General features: G+C 42.8%; 1 protein-coding gene across 3 annotated transcripts in view; it reads left to right on the top strand.

The window, feature by feature from the left end:
• Positions 1-702: 702 nt before the first annotated feature.
• Positions 703-19,511, top strand: part of ALCAM (activated leukocyte cell adhesion molecule) — a 124,136-nt gene continuing 105,327 nt past the window's right edge. For 2 of the 3 annotated variants that reach the window (XM_030471622.1, XM_030471621.1), the window contains exon 1: positions 703-1,071. In XM_030471622.1, coding sequence (XP_030327482.1) covers positions 972-1,071 — 100 coding nt within the window. In that variant the 5' untranslated portion in view covers positions 703-971. Of the gene's footprint in view, positions 1,072-1,919; positions 1,936-19,511 lie in introns of those variants that run through there. The other variant, XM_030471624.1, reaches the window with a different exon arrangement.

Genomic DNA, 19,511 nt, shown 5'->3' with positions numbered 1-19,511 from the left:
GAAGAGAACACTGTTTCTGGATTACATTACTTCAAAGGGGAATCTTCCTGACCTTTAGGGTAGTCAGCTTCCAGAGCTGACAAATGATCCCTCCCTTGCTCTTCACCACATTTCATCGTGCAACAAAGTGCAGTGAGTTCCTCCCCTTTACCCAATCCTCTGCTACATCAGTTAAATCGGATGAAGCTAATTGTTATTATCTTTGGTTCCTTTTTTTTCCATTTTGGCTAGGCAGAGGGATAACATAGGACACATCATGTTTCTAAACGTACAACAGAACGGGCATTGTCATTATTGTTAATTATTTTTAGCTTTTGGTTTGAAATACTGGCACCCAACACGCACCCTGAGAACAGGACCCGAAAACAAGCCCACGCCACCAGCAGATGCCAAGGAGAGGTAGGTGAAGGAGAGGTAGGTGAAGGAGGGGTGGGTGACGGGGGGTGGGCTTGCCCCGCCGCCCAGCGGGCCCCGGGGCAACGGCTCATCCCCCGGCCAGGCAGGGGCTGCGTCCCCGGCGGCAATAGCGGCTGCGGGGCGGCGGCCCGGGCTGCCCGGGGGCCTTCCCCCTGGCCCTTCCCCGCGGCCGCCCTTCTCCCGCCCCGCTCGGCTGCGCGCAGTGTGGCGGGACGGCAGGGGCGGGGGCACGGGGGGCAGGGCCAGCACCGCCGTCCGGCTCCGCCTCTCCCGCCGCAGCTCTCAGTCCTGGAGCGCCGCTCGGCTGCCAGAGGGAAGCCGCCACCTGCTCCGGTGCGGAGTAGCTCCTCGCTGCGCACCGAGAGGGCGAGCAGCCGCCCCGCCGCCCGGGAAGTTACCGCTGCTCCCGCCGCCCGGGGAAAGCTGCCGCCGCCGCCTCCCGGCCTCGGAGGAGAAGAAGTCGCCGCCCCGCTCCGCTGCGAGAGGGAAGAGCCCCCCGCGGGCGCGCCGCCCCGCTCCGCCGCTGCCTCCCGGTCCCGCCGCGGGCAGGCGGGATGATGGAGCCCCCCGCCGCCGCCTGCGCCTTCTGCCGCCGCCGCCCGCTGCCGCCGCCCCTTCTCTGCCTCCTGCTCGCAGCCCTTTGCCTGCCGTCAGGTGAGCGCCCGTCCGCGGGAGGGGGCGGCCGCGACCGCGCCGTCCCGGCAGCGAGGAACTTGGCGGAGCGGAGGCCGGGGCCGCAAGTGTTGGTGCCCGCCCGCGGCTCGCTGCTGCCGGCGTGTCCGCTCGTCCGCCCCCCCGCCCTTCCTTCACCGGAGCGCCCGGACACCTACCGCGGGGTCTCTGCGCGGCCGTGCGCCAGGGGTCCATCCCGGCTGCTGGTGCCCTCCGTATCCCGTTTCGCTCCAGCGGGGAGCGGGCGGGGGCTGGTCCCCTCTGCCCTCGCCGCCGGCCCCTGGGGAGGGCGGCTGAGGGTGGCCGGCGGGGCGGGCTGATGCCGCCTCTCCTGAGGGCAAGGCAGGAGCTGCCCCGGCGGTGAGGGGGGACTGAAAGGCGGCGGGAGGTCTCTCTCGCCTTTCCCCGTAGGCACCGGCGGCGGCGGGGTCCCGCCGGGGCGTTGTCAGCGGCCGCCGTGCAGCGGGCGAGCAGGGGCTGCCCCCGCGGCGGGGAGAGCCGTGGCTCGGCGCGGCGCCCGTTTCACTTTCAGTGTGAGCGGCACGTCTCCACAGCGAGCCGCCTCAACTTCGGCCGTTCAACCGCTTCTCCCCTCCCCGCCTTCGGTGCCGCCAGTGGCTGTGCCGGGCTGCTCGCGGGGCCGACGGCTGCCCGCCGCTTTCACGCTGCTGGGAGACCAGCGCTGGCCGGAGGTCGTGGGTGTCCGGGCAGCGCCGTCGGCGTGATGCCGCCATCAGCCAGCCGGGAGCGGGCGGGGAGCTGCCCCGCTGCCAGGTCCCCTCGTCCTCCCCGCTCCGTGCGCGGGCAGCGCAGGTCCCGCGCAAAGCGGTGGCAGCGCTGCGCGGGGTGAGGCTGCGCCGGCGATTCGGGCTCGCGTGGGTAACTTCCCCTTCTCCCCCCATTCCGTAAACGTCCTCCTGGGGCGTTACGGAAGTGGGAAAGCGCAGGTAGTGCTAAATACCCTGATTGTTTGGGGAATATTTTGGCCGTGAGGTGTTTGTAGGCTTTATTTTGTAAATATTTAGAGTGAAAGTGAAGTCTGAAGGAGAAGCTGTGAAGTGAGGAGTTCTGCATTCAGCGCAGGGACGGTCTCATTATTCTTGTAGAAAGAGCGTCAGCCTGTGGTAACATTTTGTACTGCTTTAAGAAACGGCTTTGCCTTTATGTGCCTGCCTTTGCAACCGGGAAGGGTTTGCAGAAGTGCTGGAGTTGGTGGATTTTCACTCCTGGCCTTTGCCTCGTTATTACGGGCTCTCCGCTTAACCATTTACATGCAATATGTTCTCATCTTAACGGAAGATAACGACAGACCTTTTTCACTAGATGTATTTATGTTTATTTTGTGCAAGCTCTAGTTAAGTAGAAACTAGCTACAGCGGTACAGTAAGGCTGCTGAAGCTTCAATTTCAATTAGACAAGTCAAAAAGCTCCGAACTGAACAAAAAGCAATATTGGAACTGTAAGCAATATGCCAGGCTGTTCTGCTAGGCTTTTGCTTTGGTAAATACAGAGTATAATCCCTGTAGGACGTAAAAAATGCCTGACTTGGTGGTAGAGCTTACAAAGAATACTGGTTTCTGTGATGTAGAGAAAGTCTTCAGGAAAGATAGTGCGTTTTATGAAATCTTAAAGCCTTGTGGAACATCCAGAGGGATAAGCACCTCAGCTTCTAAGCAAGAGTTAAGCACCTGTGGAGAGATTTATCTCAGCAAATATGAAATTATCTCACTGATTGTGCTACTGTCTACATTTTCACATTGAAGGAAAAGTGAAACCGTAAAATATTTAATCTCAAAGGTTGTGTTGATGGAGGTGTATTAAAAAGGTGGGACTTGACCAAGTATGATCTAAATAGGTTGGAGGTAAAGCCATTTAACTAGCTCTTTCTGCTCTTCATTTCTTCTTTGTCCTCTCAAGAAGCAGCTTAGGCTATATAGGCAAATACATATGGGGGGAAACCAGCCCCACCCCAGCTTAGAAACTTTCCCTGTGCTACTGAAAATGCCTGGAAAGCCTGATATAACATTTAAGTCTCTAGTTCTCTGTTTCTTCTGAGGAATATAAAGGATACTAAAGTATAAAAATATATATACAAAATTTTACTGTAGACTTCACATTTCTTTCTCCTTGGTATCTCAGCTGTTTTGGATGATAGCTAATTTGCTGTTATCTACAACAAATTCGGGATATATTACTTTAGGTGCTTGGCTTTTGGGAGTTTCCTTTCAGGCTTGCATATAGAAAGCAATAGATAAGCTATTAAAAGCATATTAAAAGTTGATGTGCATCAGGTGTAGATATCTCCGCCAATATTCAAGCAGACTGGTGATCCCCAAGAGAAATTTTGAGTTTGTTTCTTCACAGAATAAACTGTCTAGGAAGATACCCACTAAAAAAAAAGAGGGGGGTCTAAGTCTGCATTTGGTAATGAGAGTACCTCTAAGTCAGACTAAATGAGAACACCAATTAAAATCTCATACTGTTCTAGAGGAAATATTCTGTATGTGAAAAGAAAGTCAGCTCTTAATCGGGAGCTAATAATGACCTTTGTAACTTCCTGCTCCCCTCTCTTTCTGGTGAATTATAACTATGAAGCTCAGAGTCTCTCATACTTTGTTTTATTACATTATTTATTACTAAAGACTTGTTACATATTGCTACATTGCGTAAGAGTAGTGAGGCTGTAATGTGTAGTCGTCTTGTCTGCATGATGCTGTGTTTGCGCTCCTGACTCTGGTTTTTTTTGGTGGGGTATTTTGCTGGTATATCTGGTGTGACATTGATCTAGGAAAACTGGTTTTGTGTATTATGATCTGAAGTTTACATGTGTCTTCTGAAACTGAAGTCAGGAAACGGCTCAACCAGGTACATATGTTTCAATATGCTGTGTGTCTGTGGCTCAATACATAGGTAGCAAAGCCAGACTAATTTTTAAGTGAGTTATAAGTTGTCAAATCATTTGCTTTGAGAAGTGCTCGATATGTTTAAAAATAATTTTGTTTTTTCTTTTGGTGTGAATATGCTGGAAAAGTCTCTCAACATAAATTATTTTTCTTCTTGTACTCTGCTGACTTTCTAGCACTTCTTGTAAGGCAGAGGGCAACAACAGAAATCATCCAGTCTCTGAAGTTTCAGCCCATTGGTTGTTACTGGAGAAAATATATTTGTTATGTTCATGAAATAAATATCTCTGTCGTAAGTCATATTTAGTTCCAAGATATCTTATTTCCACTTTCCAACCTATATAAGAGTAACACCCTTACAGTACCAGCCGTTCCTCTTCTTGAAAGTAACCTACGATGCTAATGTGTAAATCCCAGATTAAATAGTTTCATCTATATTTCAACTATTAAATAGTTTCTACTACAACTTTGTAGTAGAAGTTAACCTATTTGGCTTATTTCTGGCAGAAAGTTTCAGGGAACAGAATCTCTCTAAATATTTATGCAAGATGACACATGAAGGGGAAAAGAAAGAAAATAGCATTAAGAGTTTCACCCTGATCGCACAGATGTAATTTGCATTATGTAAAACAATCTTCTCTATTTTTACAAATGTCCTGCTTTTCTAGCATAGTTTATGGTGTTAAGCTAGAAGAGTGCTTGCTGCAGATATCCATAATGTCATATCTGATTACATATGGTGCAGAAGGACCTCATATGAAAACAAGCATTACTGTATTGTCAATAGCTTCAGTGTATTGGCTGGTCATACCACATCACACCACCACAGGCTTTCTGTAGAAAGGTAGCCCTTAATGTAGGGCTACCGCAGGGACTTTCCAGAGATTATTTTTTGACAAAGTGGTTTTGGACCGGTTGAGTGAAACAGAAGCAGATTGCTGAATAGGAAACCAGCTATGGAGGAGCCAGGCCTATCTGTACATATTTTGAGCCTATTAACACTTGAGAGACTGAATAGACTAACTTCGTAGGAGCTATAATTTGTAATTGGATCTAGATGATCAATGTTCAGTTTCCCCTTTGTGACCTGCACTACACGACCATAAGCATGATGGTCACAGATAAGCTGGCTCAAGGTCTGGTCTGCAATGCTTGTTCCACTGCAGTTTCACACATGGGAGTATTTTTTTTTAATATTACCATGCAGATTGTGGAAACTGTTTGTTTGTTTGTTTGTTTTTTTGTTTTCACAGAACTAATAGTATAGTTTTCTGCAAACTGATACAGGGCTAGATTTTTGAGAGAGACTGCCATATCTAAACCCCCTAGTCTTCAGGCTCTCTATTCAGTGCTCCTCAAGGTTCCTCTGGGTTGGCTAGTGTATAGCTTTTTCCTTTGGTAACACGGTCTCTTTTTTTTTTTTTTTTTTTTTTTAGTTAGAAGCTGCATGTAAGCTTATAAGAGAATTGAGGACCTGTTGCAATGTGCTGATTTCTCTTGAGTTCCTCTGCTTTCAAGAAAAATAGTTACGCTTCCATGCACTGATGCTCAAATGAGACTCTCCAAGAACTGTAAATGCTGTAGGGTGATAATTAGAATTGACTCGAGCAGAACGTGATTTTTCCAGGAAAAACCTGAACATTAACAACTCCCCTTGATTTGCAATTGTTGAGCATTATCTTCCCTGAAGACAAGGCTTTGACCTACACGTTCTGTATCTTTTCTTTAATAAGAACGGGATGAATTTTAAAGGAGGCTGTACGTTCCTGTCCTTAACAAGCTTGAAAATGAATCTCATCTTTTAGAAAGGAGATTACAATACAACTGATATGCTGACAATCCACTACTGGCAGCGGTTGGATCAAGATTTTTCCTTTTTTCTTTCCCAGTTTTGTTTTGCCTTTCTTCTTCCCATCGTGTTTTATTGAGGATGGCTTGGATCATAGTTGGTCCCACACCAGTGGATGTTAATCTACTCCTCCAAAGTGGTGGCTCTTTTGAGGAATATCTGCCTAGTTGAAGATGAAATTGCTTTTCTTCTCATGCATATAGGTCTCCAGAAAGGCAAATAAATATTTACTTACTAAAACAACTGCTGTTTCTATTGAACTGGTATTTTTGTTGTTGATAAGAAATATGCCTCTTTTGGGAGGTAAAAACAGAGAGAAAGCGATAAAACAGTGGAGAGAGTGAGGGAGAACGCCTGCAGCTTTAGGGTATGATTTTTAGAGGTTATCAGGGGTTAGAACAGTTCTGTAATGTTTGGTTAGAAAGCATTTGAAGTGCTTTCAATAGCAATGGAAATACTAAGCTGTTCCCTTGATAACAAGCAAAAAGTGCATTTGTGATTTAATGAATGTTTCAGCAGTCTATATGTCCATATCATCTGCTTTCAATTAAATTTTACTCTGTATAGTTAACCCCTTATTGTGAAGAAAACCTTGAAATGCTTGAATGACATTCATGCGTTGTGTTTTGTGCTGTGGCAGCCCCATCTGTAGCACCTCCTGGCATCGTTAACCGTGGGTATTTGTTGCAGCAACTTTGGTCCTGAGGGAGAGCACTCAAACAGCAGCCAAATTTTAAACATCATCTCAGGTCTCATGGACAGCAGAAGTCCCTAGGGCTGGAGCCCTGTAAGGTGGGAGGCATTTTGGCATGCGTCAGAAGCTCTGTGCTGTCGTGGTCCCCTTCCCTTGGCTAGCGCTCTCATACAGTGTTACCTGATGGGTGTGTCCCAGCTGGCTGGGCTGGAAGGCTTTGATTTTTTTTAACAGAACATTGATTCTGACTGTAGTTGGCATCCTTTAAACTTGAAGAGATATTGGCAGCTAATTCAATAGAGGGAGCTCCACTACCTTTCTGTTGAAGCAGTGTGTCTGCTTTTCCCAGACCTCTGGCTTCAGCTTGAAAGTTGTATTAAAAGTCTTTGTTTCTTCGCTGTTCTATGGTGCCAGGCTTTGTTTCTGAAGGCATCTTACTTTCATCACAGGCTTCCTGTTGCATGAAGGAGAAGGAAGGACAAATCTGAATCACATAATAGACAAACCCAAAAAGATGACTTAATTAGAGATACTTCCCTTTTGCAGCAAGGCACTGTGTGTGTTTTAAATGGATACACTACAGAATCAAGTTTTTAAATGACCTTGGCCTTCATGGAGAAACTCAAAAAGAATTAGAATAAAAAGAGGGTACTTTCCAGGGATGAAATTGGCCGAGTGGTATTGCATAATAATAGAGTATAAGCAGGATAAGGGAATGGTTGCACTAGATAAAACTGTTGTGGCAAAAGAAAGCTAGAACACTTCCAGGGGGATGTATTGAGTAGGACCTTTGTTTAACAAAAATGATTCTTTCAGCAAGTTCTTCAAAGATCATAAAGGAAAACTGAAATACATATTCTATTCTGTAAACAGAGTCTGGATTCTGGGCTATCCTAAAAGAAAGCCAGCTTAGGTATGTGTTGGTATGCTTTTAACCTATTCTGTGTCTCTAATATAGAAACAGGTACATACAGAAAACTGATAACTGTTGGGAAAGCTAGGGCTTTACATTATTCTTGGATCCTTTACTTTACTTGGATTACTTTACTTGATAATCTTTACTGGATAATCAGACTGTTTTTAAACCAATTATGAAGCCCCATTAAGGACCATCCCTTCTTAAAACAAACAAAAAAAAAATTCCTTTAAATTGGGTCACCTTCAATTAAACTTGTAATGAAGCCCTTCAGTCAGACAAGTCCAGCACAAATGCCATTTACCATTTGATTTGCTGCAGAAGTTGCATATTCTTCTGTTTGAGGTTTTTTTTTCCCCCAATGTAACTGGAGAAAATAACTGTAGATATTTGATAACAAAATAGATGTAGTTTGTGTACAGCTGGAGTTAAATGTGGTGTTTTATATTATTGACATTTAAGATTTTGTTGTTCTTTTATGTGAGTGTTGGGGGTTTTTTTGGGGCTGTGTGTTTTTGTTGGTTTTAGTTTTTTGTTTTTTTGTTTGCGTGTTTGGGTTTGTTTGGTTGGTTGGTTTAGCTTTGTGTTTTTTAGAAAATGTAACAACTTATTTTCCAATAACTTGTTGTTGAGTTGAGTTTATCATGCTGCCCAGGAAGAATTGCAAAGGCTCATATTTCAGAAAGGCAAGGGAGCGTTGATGTGGTTTGTCTCTGGGGAGGCATGGTAAATGGTCACATAAAGGTCTGTAACTGGGTAGCTTACAGAGAATACCCAGTTTGGACTGGACTTGAAAACAGATGGTTGAATGCAAGTGTGAGGTCTTAATAGTATTTGTGAGATGCAGTTCTTTAATTGCAGTTTCTGAATTATTTTGCTGTTGATTATCTAGAGTATTAGCCTAGGTATTATTCCCTTCTGGTATGGAATTTCATTTCATGAAATGTAGAAACCAGCAGGCATTTAGCAAAATGAATTCTATGACTCATCCAGATAAAATCATATTTGTTTGATGGCTTATTCTAGTTGTTTTGGAGAACAGAGTTGAAAATGGCCTTTACCTACAAATCCATACATGGAACAGAAAAAGAAGGATGAAGAATGGAATATTTAGGCAGGATTTGGGGAACTTCAGGGTAGCATTGTAACTTCAGAAGAGAGAAGGGTTCTGAATCAGTTTCTTCATTCTTGATACTGCATATCAAGTTGTATAACAAGTGCTTGTGCATGGAGGATAGGGTATTATCTTCTTAAGTCATTCATTGACACAGCATTGTAGGGTTTATTTTCTCAAATTGGGAAAGTTGAATGTTTCTGACTGCCAACAAAGTAGTGTGCTGACAGCTAGTGATGTAAATCAAGAGAACACTTGCATCTTACTACTGACAGTTTGAAAGGTTAGAAAGGGGATAGTTTTTCCAACTTTAATTCACGACTGAGATGTATGTCAAGGTTGTTTAACATTATTCCTCAGTTCTCAACTACTGCACAACTTACTGCTAATCTTGAACCCTGCCTTTAGTAATGCAGAGCTTGCTGTGCAGACAGTTCTATGGTTTGAAACAGTCACCGATATATAAACAAATCATGGCAGTGACTTCAGCTGTATAAATTTACATTTTGCATCTTTGTTGCCAATGTAAGTGCATTTTTTTTGTTAAATATTTAAGAAGTGTAGGTATTGACATGGCTTTTGAAACAGGGCTTTGGAGGGGCAGCTGTTCCACAGTTTACTTTGACCTTGCTCATCACACTACTATTGAATGATGCAACAGATTCTGTCTTAGCTTTGAAGTTTAAGTCCTAAGTACAACCTTTACCCTAGAGGTTTAACCCCAGTTAATGTGTGGTGCCCCACAGCAGCAAATTCCTAAGTGCCTACGGGAATCTCTGATTGGTAAGGGTCAGGTTCTGGTATTTCGTTCAGGCTCAATTGTGTCTGCAGGTCATTTCTTGTCATTGCTTATCACTTTAAGTACCCTTTAGTGTTAAATCCAAAACTTCTGCGCAGCTTCTGGGGCAGCGAGGGGTGGGGGACTCCAAAGCTTTTGAAATAGTGGAAGATAAGTGGCATGATGCAAAGGTGATAACCATGAATGTAGAAGAAGCAGGTTAACCATTATTTGGCTTACATTCACAGAATTTATTCTATGCATCTTAACGTAGTGTATTCCTGCTTTGTTAGAAAGTTCTTTCCTTATCTCAGAAGAGCTGCAAGCCCTTGGTGTCTGCAGCTACAAAGAAGCTGCTATAGGACCAGGGAAGGCAAACTTTATGGTCTACTGTATCAAAATATTGCTATATCAGAGGGCCATAAGAGATATATCATGTCTGCCTGAAAGCCAAAGTGAGGATAGGAGCTGGGGAAATAAGAGTTGTGTTTTTTCAGAGGTCTTGTCGTGGGAGTGGGGATGTCGCTGGGTGTTGGGGCAACTGGCAGCATTAGGCTCTGAAAAGCCTGCTGGCTGTCATCGTCACACAGACAGGGACTTGGAGCACTGATGCAGCCACCATGGCAGCACAGCTTGGCAAGAGCAGCTTTGGAGTTAATCTTGGCCAGCATGCAGCTGCAGAGCCAGAGGTCAGAAACTCTTTGTAATGGTGGGCACCTATATTGTCCATGGTGGCTGCTTCCATTCCACTACGTAAAAGGGGAAGGGAAGGGTCTGTATTCCTCCAAGCACAAGAAATTCCCTCTGAACTGCTGCAGAGAGTCACCTGCTTACTTTAAGGGTGCCTCATGTATTTTTGCCTGCTCTGAATAGTGTGCAAAGCACTCTGTGGGTTGCTTTTTAATCATTATGTACATCTGCATGTACAGCAGTGATGGGGAAGGATGGACTTCAGCATAATTAGTATGCTCACAATCTTTGGCTCTCTTTCCATTGCATCAGTGGCACAGGGCATAGAGGAATGAATAACTCAGTGTGTTTCTTTAATGAATGCTGAATGAGCAAGCGTGAGCTGCCAGAAGAAAAAGGGAGGGAGCTATGAGGGGTGATAGCCACAACTGGAGAGGACGAGAGGCAGCTTTATCGGTTTTATCTGGAATTCACAGTCCAGTTTTATTAGATGGGGGAGTAGTTTTGAAAACTGAAGTTTGTGGTTCAGCCCAAAAGCTTCTTAATTTTTCTGTCCAGAAGAAGTGATTTTAAACTGTTTCTTGAAGTGAATTTGTGTTACATTTTATATATGGTTACTCCTGAGGGCCATGTATAAGCTTCACATTTGGAAGTTTTGCGTAAGTATATATAAAAACCTAGCCCTCTCGGTATGGTGGGGTGCCTTGTATTAGATGTGGATTCTAGTTCACAAAAATATCATCAATAGTTTGCTCTTTCTTGCTTTTCAACTGGTTGCTAGTCTTCCTTCGAAGTGTTGTCATCTGTAAACAGCGATGATTGAGAAGCTTTTCATGTAAGCGTGGAAGAGCAGGGCACTGTGTGTGCTGGGCACTGTGACTCCTTATGAGTAGTCTCTATTTGTACAATAGAATAAATATTTGTTACTTTTTTGGACATACTCTACAGCATGGACTTTTCTCATAACCAGAGAAGGAGGTTGGTGGCTCATAATCTGCAAGTTCTGTGACAGTGTGGTAAACTCTACCTAAAGCTTGAGGAACCCCGTTAATATAAAATGGTAATAGAAGCTTTAAGTGGAGTATTGCGATGAAAATCTTTATTTTCTTGCTAAAACTTTTCATAAAGTTTGGATGGGGGTTTTGGTGGGATTTTTAGTAGTGGTTTTGTTGTTTTGGGTTTTTTCTTTTTTCTTTAAAGGTGGGCCACTATTCTATCCTTAAGAAAGGAAGGAAGGATAGGTACTAGGAAAAGAAAAGTTTGTCCATGCTTGCATTAATTTCAGATGTGAGGTTAAGACAGAAATCTTCCATCTGCTAATAAAATGCTCAGCAGTTTTCCATTATCCTCCTCAATGGCAATTTAAGGAGAAAAAAACCCCTACAAATTATCTTTGATTCCCTCTGCCCAGGGAGGACTGAGGACTGGGTATGGCGTGAGAGTTGGGTGTATTTGTTTGGGTGTGTCTTTTCTGTTTTGTGTGTTTGGGATTTTTTGTTCTCTTTTTTGTTTGGGTTTTAAATATCATCTAATGAAAGACGAAAGTGATAATTGTCTCTGGAGTAAGTGGCACTGTATGCCAGGCTTTTCAAACAGTGATGTTTGCAGAGAGAAGGAAAGTATTGTGAATTGAGACTGAAAGAGGCTTGGGAGGGCCACTTTTCCCTTGGACAAGTCAGCACTCCTGGGCTGTTAAGACAGGATGGAAGTACCACAGCATGCATTTCATTTAAGATGATTTGAGGGTCAAAATCTGGTACTCTAGTGGTGAAAAAGTGATCTTTTGTGTTTCTTATGGCATTATGGCATTTGCTTGAGCTATGCTTCATACATAGTGAACACTTTGCAGCTGCTTGGTAATACTTTAGTTGCAACTGCAAGGCTAGAATGTTTTATATGGTCTGCTTCTGCAATGGATGCACATTCTTGGTAATTGCTATTGCCAACATGCTGTTTGTGAGTCTGCAATGCTTAACCTCGTACAAACTATATTTGCACCTGTACCAGTATGTTAAAGAGTTCTCCCTATGTCAGGGTAGCCAAACTGTGCCCTCCAAGGCTCAGAGGGTGGGAAATGCTGTGTGATATGATCCTGAGCAGCACATGTCCCAGGTCAGAAAGCTCAGGGAGGCCCAACTCCTGCCAGGACATGAAGCAGGAGCAGCAATCTCTTTGAGATGGTGTTTCTCCCCTGTGTTACAGGAAAGGACTAGACTGTTTATTGACTCTTGAGGCAGCCAGCAGCTACTGCTGCAGCTGAGGAACATCAGTGCCTGCATGATTTAGCCCTGGGACTGAGCCCTCCTGTGTGCTTTAACTATGCCTTGTAGGTGCTGTATTTTGTATTATTGCCAGGTGTGATCTCTGCTACTGATGATACATGCAAGTGAAGGTTTAAAGTTTTATGAAGTGACTTGGCATGAAGATTCACAGTGAAAAAGCTTCTTTTCTGCGGTTTTATTTGGAGGGAAGTCTGAACTTGTCTTTCCAAGATCATTGGAAAGGGGAAAAGATACGAAAATGGAATGCTAAAATTCTTACCCTCTGATTTTTTGTTACCATCTGGTGTTTAAGAAAAAAGTGAAAGATCTTCAGTTTAAAGAAAACAAAATAACATAATAGAGGCATTTTTTATTTGTAAACTGCGCTTGAACATCAAAAGATATTTGGAAACATTTCAGGCTGAGAAATACAAAATATTTTTTTGCTAGCATTGTTTGGTAAACTGTACTGTGTCATTGACTAGTATATCTCTCTCTGATCTGTAGGTTTTGGAGAGTGAAGGCTTTTGAGGTCAGAACAATTAAGGAAAGCTAAAGTATTTAGAATTGCAAGAGCAGCGCTTTGGATCTTTGACAAGGGTGCATAAAGGAAGATGGATTGGTTTTATACTTAAAAGTTCATTTTTCTCCCATTGCTCTCTCAGCAAATGTTTTTGACTGGAGCATGCATGAACTAGCTGAAAGAGAAGCTTGCTGTCAGTAACTGGTGGTAGCGCCAAAGACATGGATCAGCATCTCTGCAGGGAGTGGCATACACAAATAAAAAAGGCAAATAGCTTACTTCCAGCATCTTAAACCAGGTATATCCCTGAAGCCTGAAAAAGGAAATAATATAGCAAAATCATGGAAAGGAGTCATTGCAACAGAGACTGGGAAGGAGGAAATGTCTTTGGGGAAGGCCTGTAGAAGGATGCTGCCTGCACAGGAGGGGTAGCCCTTTTGGTGTCCAGGAGGAGCTGGCGTGTGTGAGGTGAGACTTGCCCACCTCATGGGTGTGAGTTTCCAGAGGACAGTCAGCTGAACCTGAGGGGAACTCAGCTTATCACATCTAGTGCTGCTGAAGAGGCAGTGGGAAGTGGTGTTTGGGGGTTAGAGAGTGGGAGGAAGGAAGCCAAGGGCCCTGGCTGTGCAGAGCCAGCGTGTGGTGCCTCTTTCACTGTGTGCCTGTCGGACCTGTGGGGAGACATAAATCTGGATGGAGGAGGTAAGTCATCTGCACAGAAAGGGCAGCTGGATTTTTGCTTGCAAGTGAAACAAGTTGCAGAGGGAGAACAGAAACCTCTCTGGAAAATGGCAGGGTTAAGGAGAACCCTTCATAGGAGTATTTTGGGGGAGAGGAGCAGAAGCAGGTAGAAAAGAAAGCAGAGAGCACAGGAAAAAACCTGGGTTTTTCCCATTTCAAGGTACACTGTGCTTCCTTTTCCCTGTCTGTGTCACCACAGGCTCTCCTGGGTTTGGCAGTTACTGAACCTTCTCCCTTCCCTTCCCTTTCACCTGCTGTAATTAACAGGCCATCCCCCTTGGTCAAGACAGTGTACTGCCACGTCACCATGCTCAGCTCTTCATGTTCCCTTCCTGTCAGCCATGCAATTCACTGTTATTTCCTGCTTTGGGAAGACATCTGCTGCCCCAAGGGATTTCTCAAAGCTCAAGTGCTCCTACCATGGGCTCACATAGCCTATACTTGTCGGGCAACTGCCTGGACTAATGCAACCTTTCTAGACAACCTCCTTTATCCATTCTTGGGTTAGTATAGATAACATGAAAAGCTGTTCTTGCTAGCAATCTTTTATTTTTTGGGGGAGAGGAGGGGAAAACCCTGAATGTTTTCTTCCAGTCCTTGCAAGAGGCTTGGTGTATGAGGTAATGTTTCAGTGAAAGGAAAGTGTACGCTGAGCATAATCACTGGGTGACCTAAATGTCTGGCTTTGTCCTGTTAAGCCATCAGCTGTCCTCTGGAGTGCTGTGCACCTTACACTGTGGTCATGCAAGATGGGCAGGGAAGTCTGGTCTCTGGAACGAAGCAGCCCATATTCTTACGTTTCTTCGGAATCAGTAAAAACACATTATAACATTAGTTGTTTAATGTGAACACTGTAATAAATGTAGCTGTATGACCCACTGCTGCTGAATTTGCAACTGTCAACCATTTTCTAGTCTGAGCCTTTTCATGCTGTGTCAGTGGCTGAAGTGGAGAGCATCAGACTGTGGTAGCTGACAGACACTGTAAGCCTACAACAATAATTGTGCCAAGTCACAAAATTCAGAAATTAAGCTAATGTAATGGTTTTAGGCCATGATCCAGCATGTGTTTTAAAACCCAGCTTTGAAATTATTCAAGTATTTAAGTATATTCTTAAAGGCCTAACTCTTCAGCTAGAGGTAGGGTCCCTACAGAGGGGGCCCAAGAGGACATGGTAAGCCGTAAGTGATGGCATAGAAGCTGTTAAGGTGCTGTTTACTGATACAACTGTGAGTTGTAGCATCTTTCTGCTCCTTGCAGGGGATCTCTGGCTAGCATAGCTTGCAGTGAAACATTTTAGGTAGAGGGTTGATCTAGTTCAGTCTTCCTGAGTACAATGCAAGTTCACCTCTTCAGCTGACTTTTTAAGCCTCCATTTTTAAATTGCACATACATGGTTTTTCTATATATAAAATATATGTGAAAGGGTATATTATTTTTTTGGTGCCTGTCAGCAGGGAATGTACAGCTTACTGAGCTTTCTCGAGTATAATTTGAAATGAAGAAAATGCTTCTGTAGAAAGTGAGAGTATCTCATCACAATATTTTTATGATTGTTAATTAAAATGTGAGGAAATCCTTCAGAGCAGATTTGCAGTTTTGGCACTTTTATGAGACTTAACATGAGAGATCTATTTTTATAGTTATGCCTCTTACTAGTTTTGAGATTAGGGTATGTTTAAATGCATGGCTATCAAATTCTGTGATGATTACTTGTTTATTTTGCAATGTAGACCAATTCAGTTATGGCCCCATTCATGTGTTGTTTGTGTCCCACTTTTCAACAAGATGTTGTAGTGCTTTATTGTTACTGCTATTTAAAATAAACTACCAGAGTACTTGTAATTTGAGCTTGGGTTTTTTTTTTTTAATATTAATTTTCAGTGAAGCATATTTTGTTAGATTATGGAAACTAATTTTCATCGGACTGAATGACTGTGAAATGTAAATGAAGGAAGGATCACCATGACTAGCTACAAGAGACTTAAATAACCAAAAAATTGTCTTGACGTAAGTGGAAACCTGTAAAGTCTTGGCTTACAGTGCATAAGATTGTGACAGGATGCAAGAGCTACAGAAGGTTTACTGAGAGAAATTGGGAGTTATTAAACATCCTGTTCTCTCTGCAGTGGACAGGTAGATCAGTGGAAGATTGATATTTTTTTAGGCATGGTGCTTTCTACTTGAACTTGTCTGAAGAAAGAACTGGAATGAAGATCTGAACAGTGTTAAATTTTTTTTTTTTTTTTTTTGCCTTTCTCTAACCATGCCTATAATAAATCTTTTAATCATAGGCTCTTCTGTAATCTCAAAAAACACCTCAGAGTGTTTGATTGCAGAATTTCTCAGCCTAGGAATAATTAAGGCATGGAGAAAAGTGTTCAGATGTAAATTGTGAAGGAAGTCAGAGTCCAGCAAAAGCGAACATGGCGAGGGTTCAAAGTCGTTTGCCTTGGCCTATTTGTATGAGTGACCATGTGGAGAGCCTTGTGCACTAGGCCAGCAGGAGACTATGTAAAGGGGAGAAGCATGCTTTTCTCTTCTCCCTGTGGGCCATTAAACACAAGCTTTGGGGATTTTTTTTTTTTTTTTTGTGAAGATCTAGAAAGGAAACACATTAGATAAACTATCAGGTAGAATAATCAGGGCTAATTATCTTACAGACTTTAAAGGCAGTATTTTGTTAGAGGACCTCATTGCTCAAGAATATAATGTATGTTTCCCTGATGCTTCTATACTAGCCCAGACACTAGCATGAATGTGCTTACATGAGCAGACTGCGCTGTCAAAAGCAAAGCAAGGGAGAGGAAGAAGGAGGGAGAATTGTTTCTTATGCTGGCAGGAATACACATGCTGATGTGAGCTGTGTTTATACTAGCAGACTATTCTGATACAACTGATTAATCAGAATGTGTCTACCAAAATATGCCTCAGATTATAGTCCTTTTGCAGACGTTGAAGGAGAAAACAGAATGGGTGGAGTCTCACTGTTGCTGATGTTTAATAGAGGAAATGTGTTAGAGCTTTTATTTTTTCCATAAACACATGGAGAAAAATGAACAGAAGTTGAAACAAGAAATGAGAAGGAAAAGCAAAAAGAGAATAAATGAAGGAAATAAAGGCTGGAGTGTTTCTTGTCTGTCTTCTGACAAACTCATAGGAAGGTGATGGGGAGGTACACATTCAGAGGTGTATCTTCAGAGCTGTGGAAATAGACTGCCCATTCCTTTTTGGTCCTGCTGGAGCTCTGGATGCTCTTTCCAGTGGTGGTGCCAAGAGAAACACAGTATTACAAGACTGGCCAGATTTCTGTGGCACAGATCTGCTTGGGAAACTTGTGGGACTATGGATAATGGTTGCTCCAGTCTCCTAGATTCCCTCCCAAAACAATAGTAACTTCTGATAATCTTGCATCTCATTGCATCTTGGGTCATTTACCCAGTAATAACACCATACACACTGAAGTAGTCAATATCATTTTTTTGTGGTGATATTCAGTCTTCCTTCATAAAGGGAAAGTAGGCAGTGAAACAGGTGAACTGTTAGATAAAATATCAATGTTTCACATATAGGCTTTCATATTAGTGTAATTGGATGCATACTGAAAGTGAGAATCAATTATATAGCTGCTGCTTATCAGAAGTTAGCAAATGGTAAATGCAGTTTCATTTTTATAATCAGTTACCTAGCCCTGGAACTTGTTAGCAAAGGTTAGAAGCTGTAATAATTTTCAGTAATGCCTACACATTATCTCGGTGTGTTTCTACACACTGTGTTTTAGGGAGATGTGGGTGAAATGTTTCTCTTCCCTGAAGTCTTTTAAACAAGCTTGTGAAAGATGAGGATCAAGCCCTTCAATTTCTAAGCACAATTTGCACACATCCCATGACAAAGATGATGGAGTATACTTACTCATTAATCAAACAATTTCCCCCTCTACACACTTGTAAAGCATAGATTACTTTCAGCTTTGTGAATTTAAGGGAGGTTTGCATCCCTGCATGGTTAGTTTATCCACATCATCAGCCAGAATTTAGAAATAAGAGAGATAGTAACAAAGGATATCCTTCTTTATTATTATTTCTGTTTTCCTCTGACTTTCTCAGTAAAGATCCAAAATTCTTTGAGTGCAGAAGTTGTCTGTTGCTGGTGGCAGGTTAGGAATTGCCAATCTTCCAGTCCTGCTAGCCCATTCAAGCTGCTGCTGGTCATACATAAGCTTTCATGTTCCTATTCTTAAAGTGCCTTCTTACCTTGTTATCAAACACTCCTTCAGTTTTGTTTGCTTGTTAACTCTCTTTTATGATTGTATTTCTGGAGGCTTCTGCAGGCTTTGTTTCTGTTGCTTCTCTGCTGGATGGCAGCATATCCTGTCAGAGTTGCACACTGAAGTATTTTTAACAAAAAATCTTGTGTGCACTGTAATCCTTTATTTTTTATTTTTTATTTTTTTTCATCTGAAACTGCAGCTGTTAGAAGGGGTTGGATCAAGTTGCTTTGCTGGCCAGACCAAAAGGGTGGACATTATTTACCAGTAGGATATTCAATTTGTTTGTATTTCTGTTATTTTGCTTAGAGTAAAATTAATTGGTGGTCTGGTGCCTTTTTATGTTAATTTTTAGAGTTTACGGTGCTCATGGAAAAAATAAATACTGAAACTTCTTACTGTATCTGTTGAGATTTTGCTCACTTAAAAACTTCTATGAATTTTGAAAAAAACCTTCTTGTTCTATGTTAATTTTATAGTTACCAGAATTATCTGTTATTTCTTTTTCAAGGCTAGCTTTTATAGACCAGTTAGTTTCTACATCACAGTGTATTTTAGCGCTAGTTAAGCTCTCATTAACTGCCTCAGTTTTCTGTCTCAATATCATCTGTTTTTTTGGCTGACTTAAAGTGGCCTGACTGCGCCTCTTTTTTAAAAGTGATTGGATAATTACTTATCCAATGATAATTAATTGGTATTAATTGATTAATAATTAATTAGATAATTAGTTGGTTTTTAAAAGTGATGGATAATATTTATTTGGATCTCAATGATCAGCCATTCTAAGCTTGTAGAATTTTTTTTCTTTTTTTCCTTTTTTTTTTTTTTTTTTTTTTTTTTGGTTGTGGTTTCTTTTTTTGCTTCTCAGGTCCTCACTTGGAAACTGAACAGCCAGGTGCAGATTGCAGCAGCAGTGAAAATGAGAGCATTTTCTAGGTACGCTTGATATCTTTATTTACCAGAAATCTCTTTTTAACAGGCAGCAATGCTAGGAATAGCAACTTCTGCTAGCCTGACTGGTTTGATTCTCATTCACTTTCGATATCTATATTTCGTGGGGCTGTTCTTCTGTTCTCCAAGATTGTGCACGTCTTCTCAAGTTGCCCCAACTTTCTGTACAAATTACAGTGAGGAATCCAGATCACATAGATGGCTTAATAAACTTTTTGGTGAGCAGGGAATTACAGGGCAGGGCAAGTTTCTTCTGGCGGTGGTTTTCTGGGGTGCTAAGTGCTGCCTGAGGCTGTGCAAGGATCCTTGAATGAGCACAGCGCTGGTGTGTTAAGATGGTAGCTGGTGGGTGTAAGGCTGTGCTAGGAGCTGATTTATGAGGGAGCTGCACAGCTGAATTATCAATAAGGCGATTTTCTTCTACGTTTGTTGCTGCCTTGTTAAACACTAACTCAGAGATGCCTGAGCTATACAGGAGTGGTCAGAGGCTTACAAGACTCTTTCTCAAAGTCCTGTGTGCACAGGAGGAGGACGTGTGAGTCAGCTCTGCCGTTGTAGAGATGAGAAGAAGCTTTTGGATTTTACTGTGGTTCAGCACCACCACCACCACCTCCTTTTTCCTGGTCAGGTAGGGTTGTCCCCCTAGCAAATGCTGATGCATTTGTGAAGCAGGGCTGCCACAGGGTGGGCTGGGGGAACTGTAACTGGCCGGCTCACTTCTGGTCAGGTAGAAAA

This window comes from Strigops habroptila, chromosome 2 (genome assembly GCF_004027225.2).
Source record: "Strigops habroptila isolate Jane chromosome 2, bStrHab1.2.pri, whole genome shotgun sequence".
NCBI lineage: Eukaryota > Metazoa > Chordata > Aves > Psittaciformes > Psittacidae > Strigops > Strigops habroptila.
The sequence above is the reverse complement of the archived record's forward strand: the minus strand, read 5'-3'. Positions and strand labels throughout refer to the sequence as shown.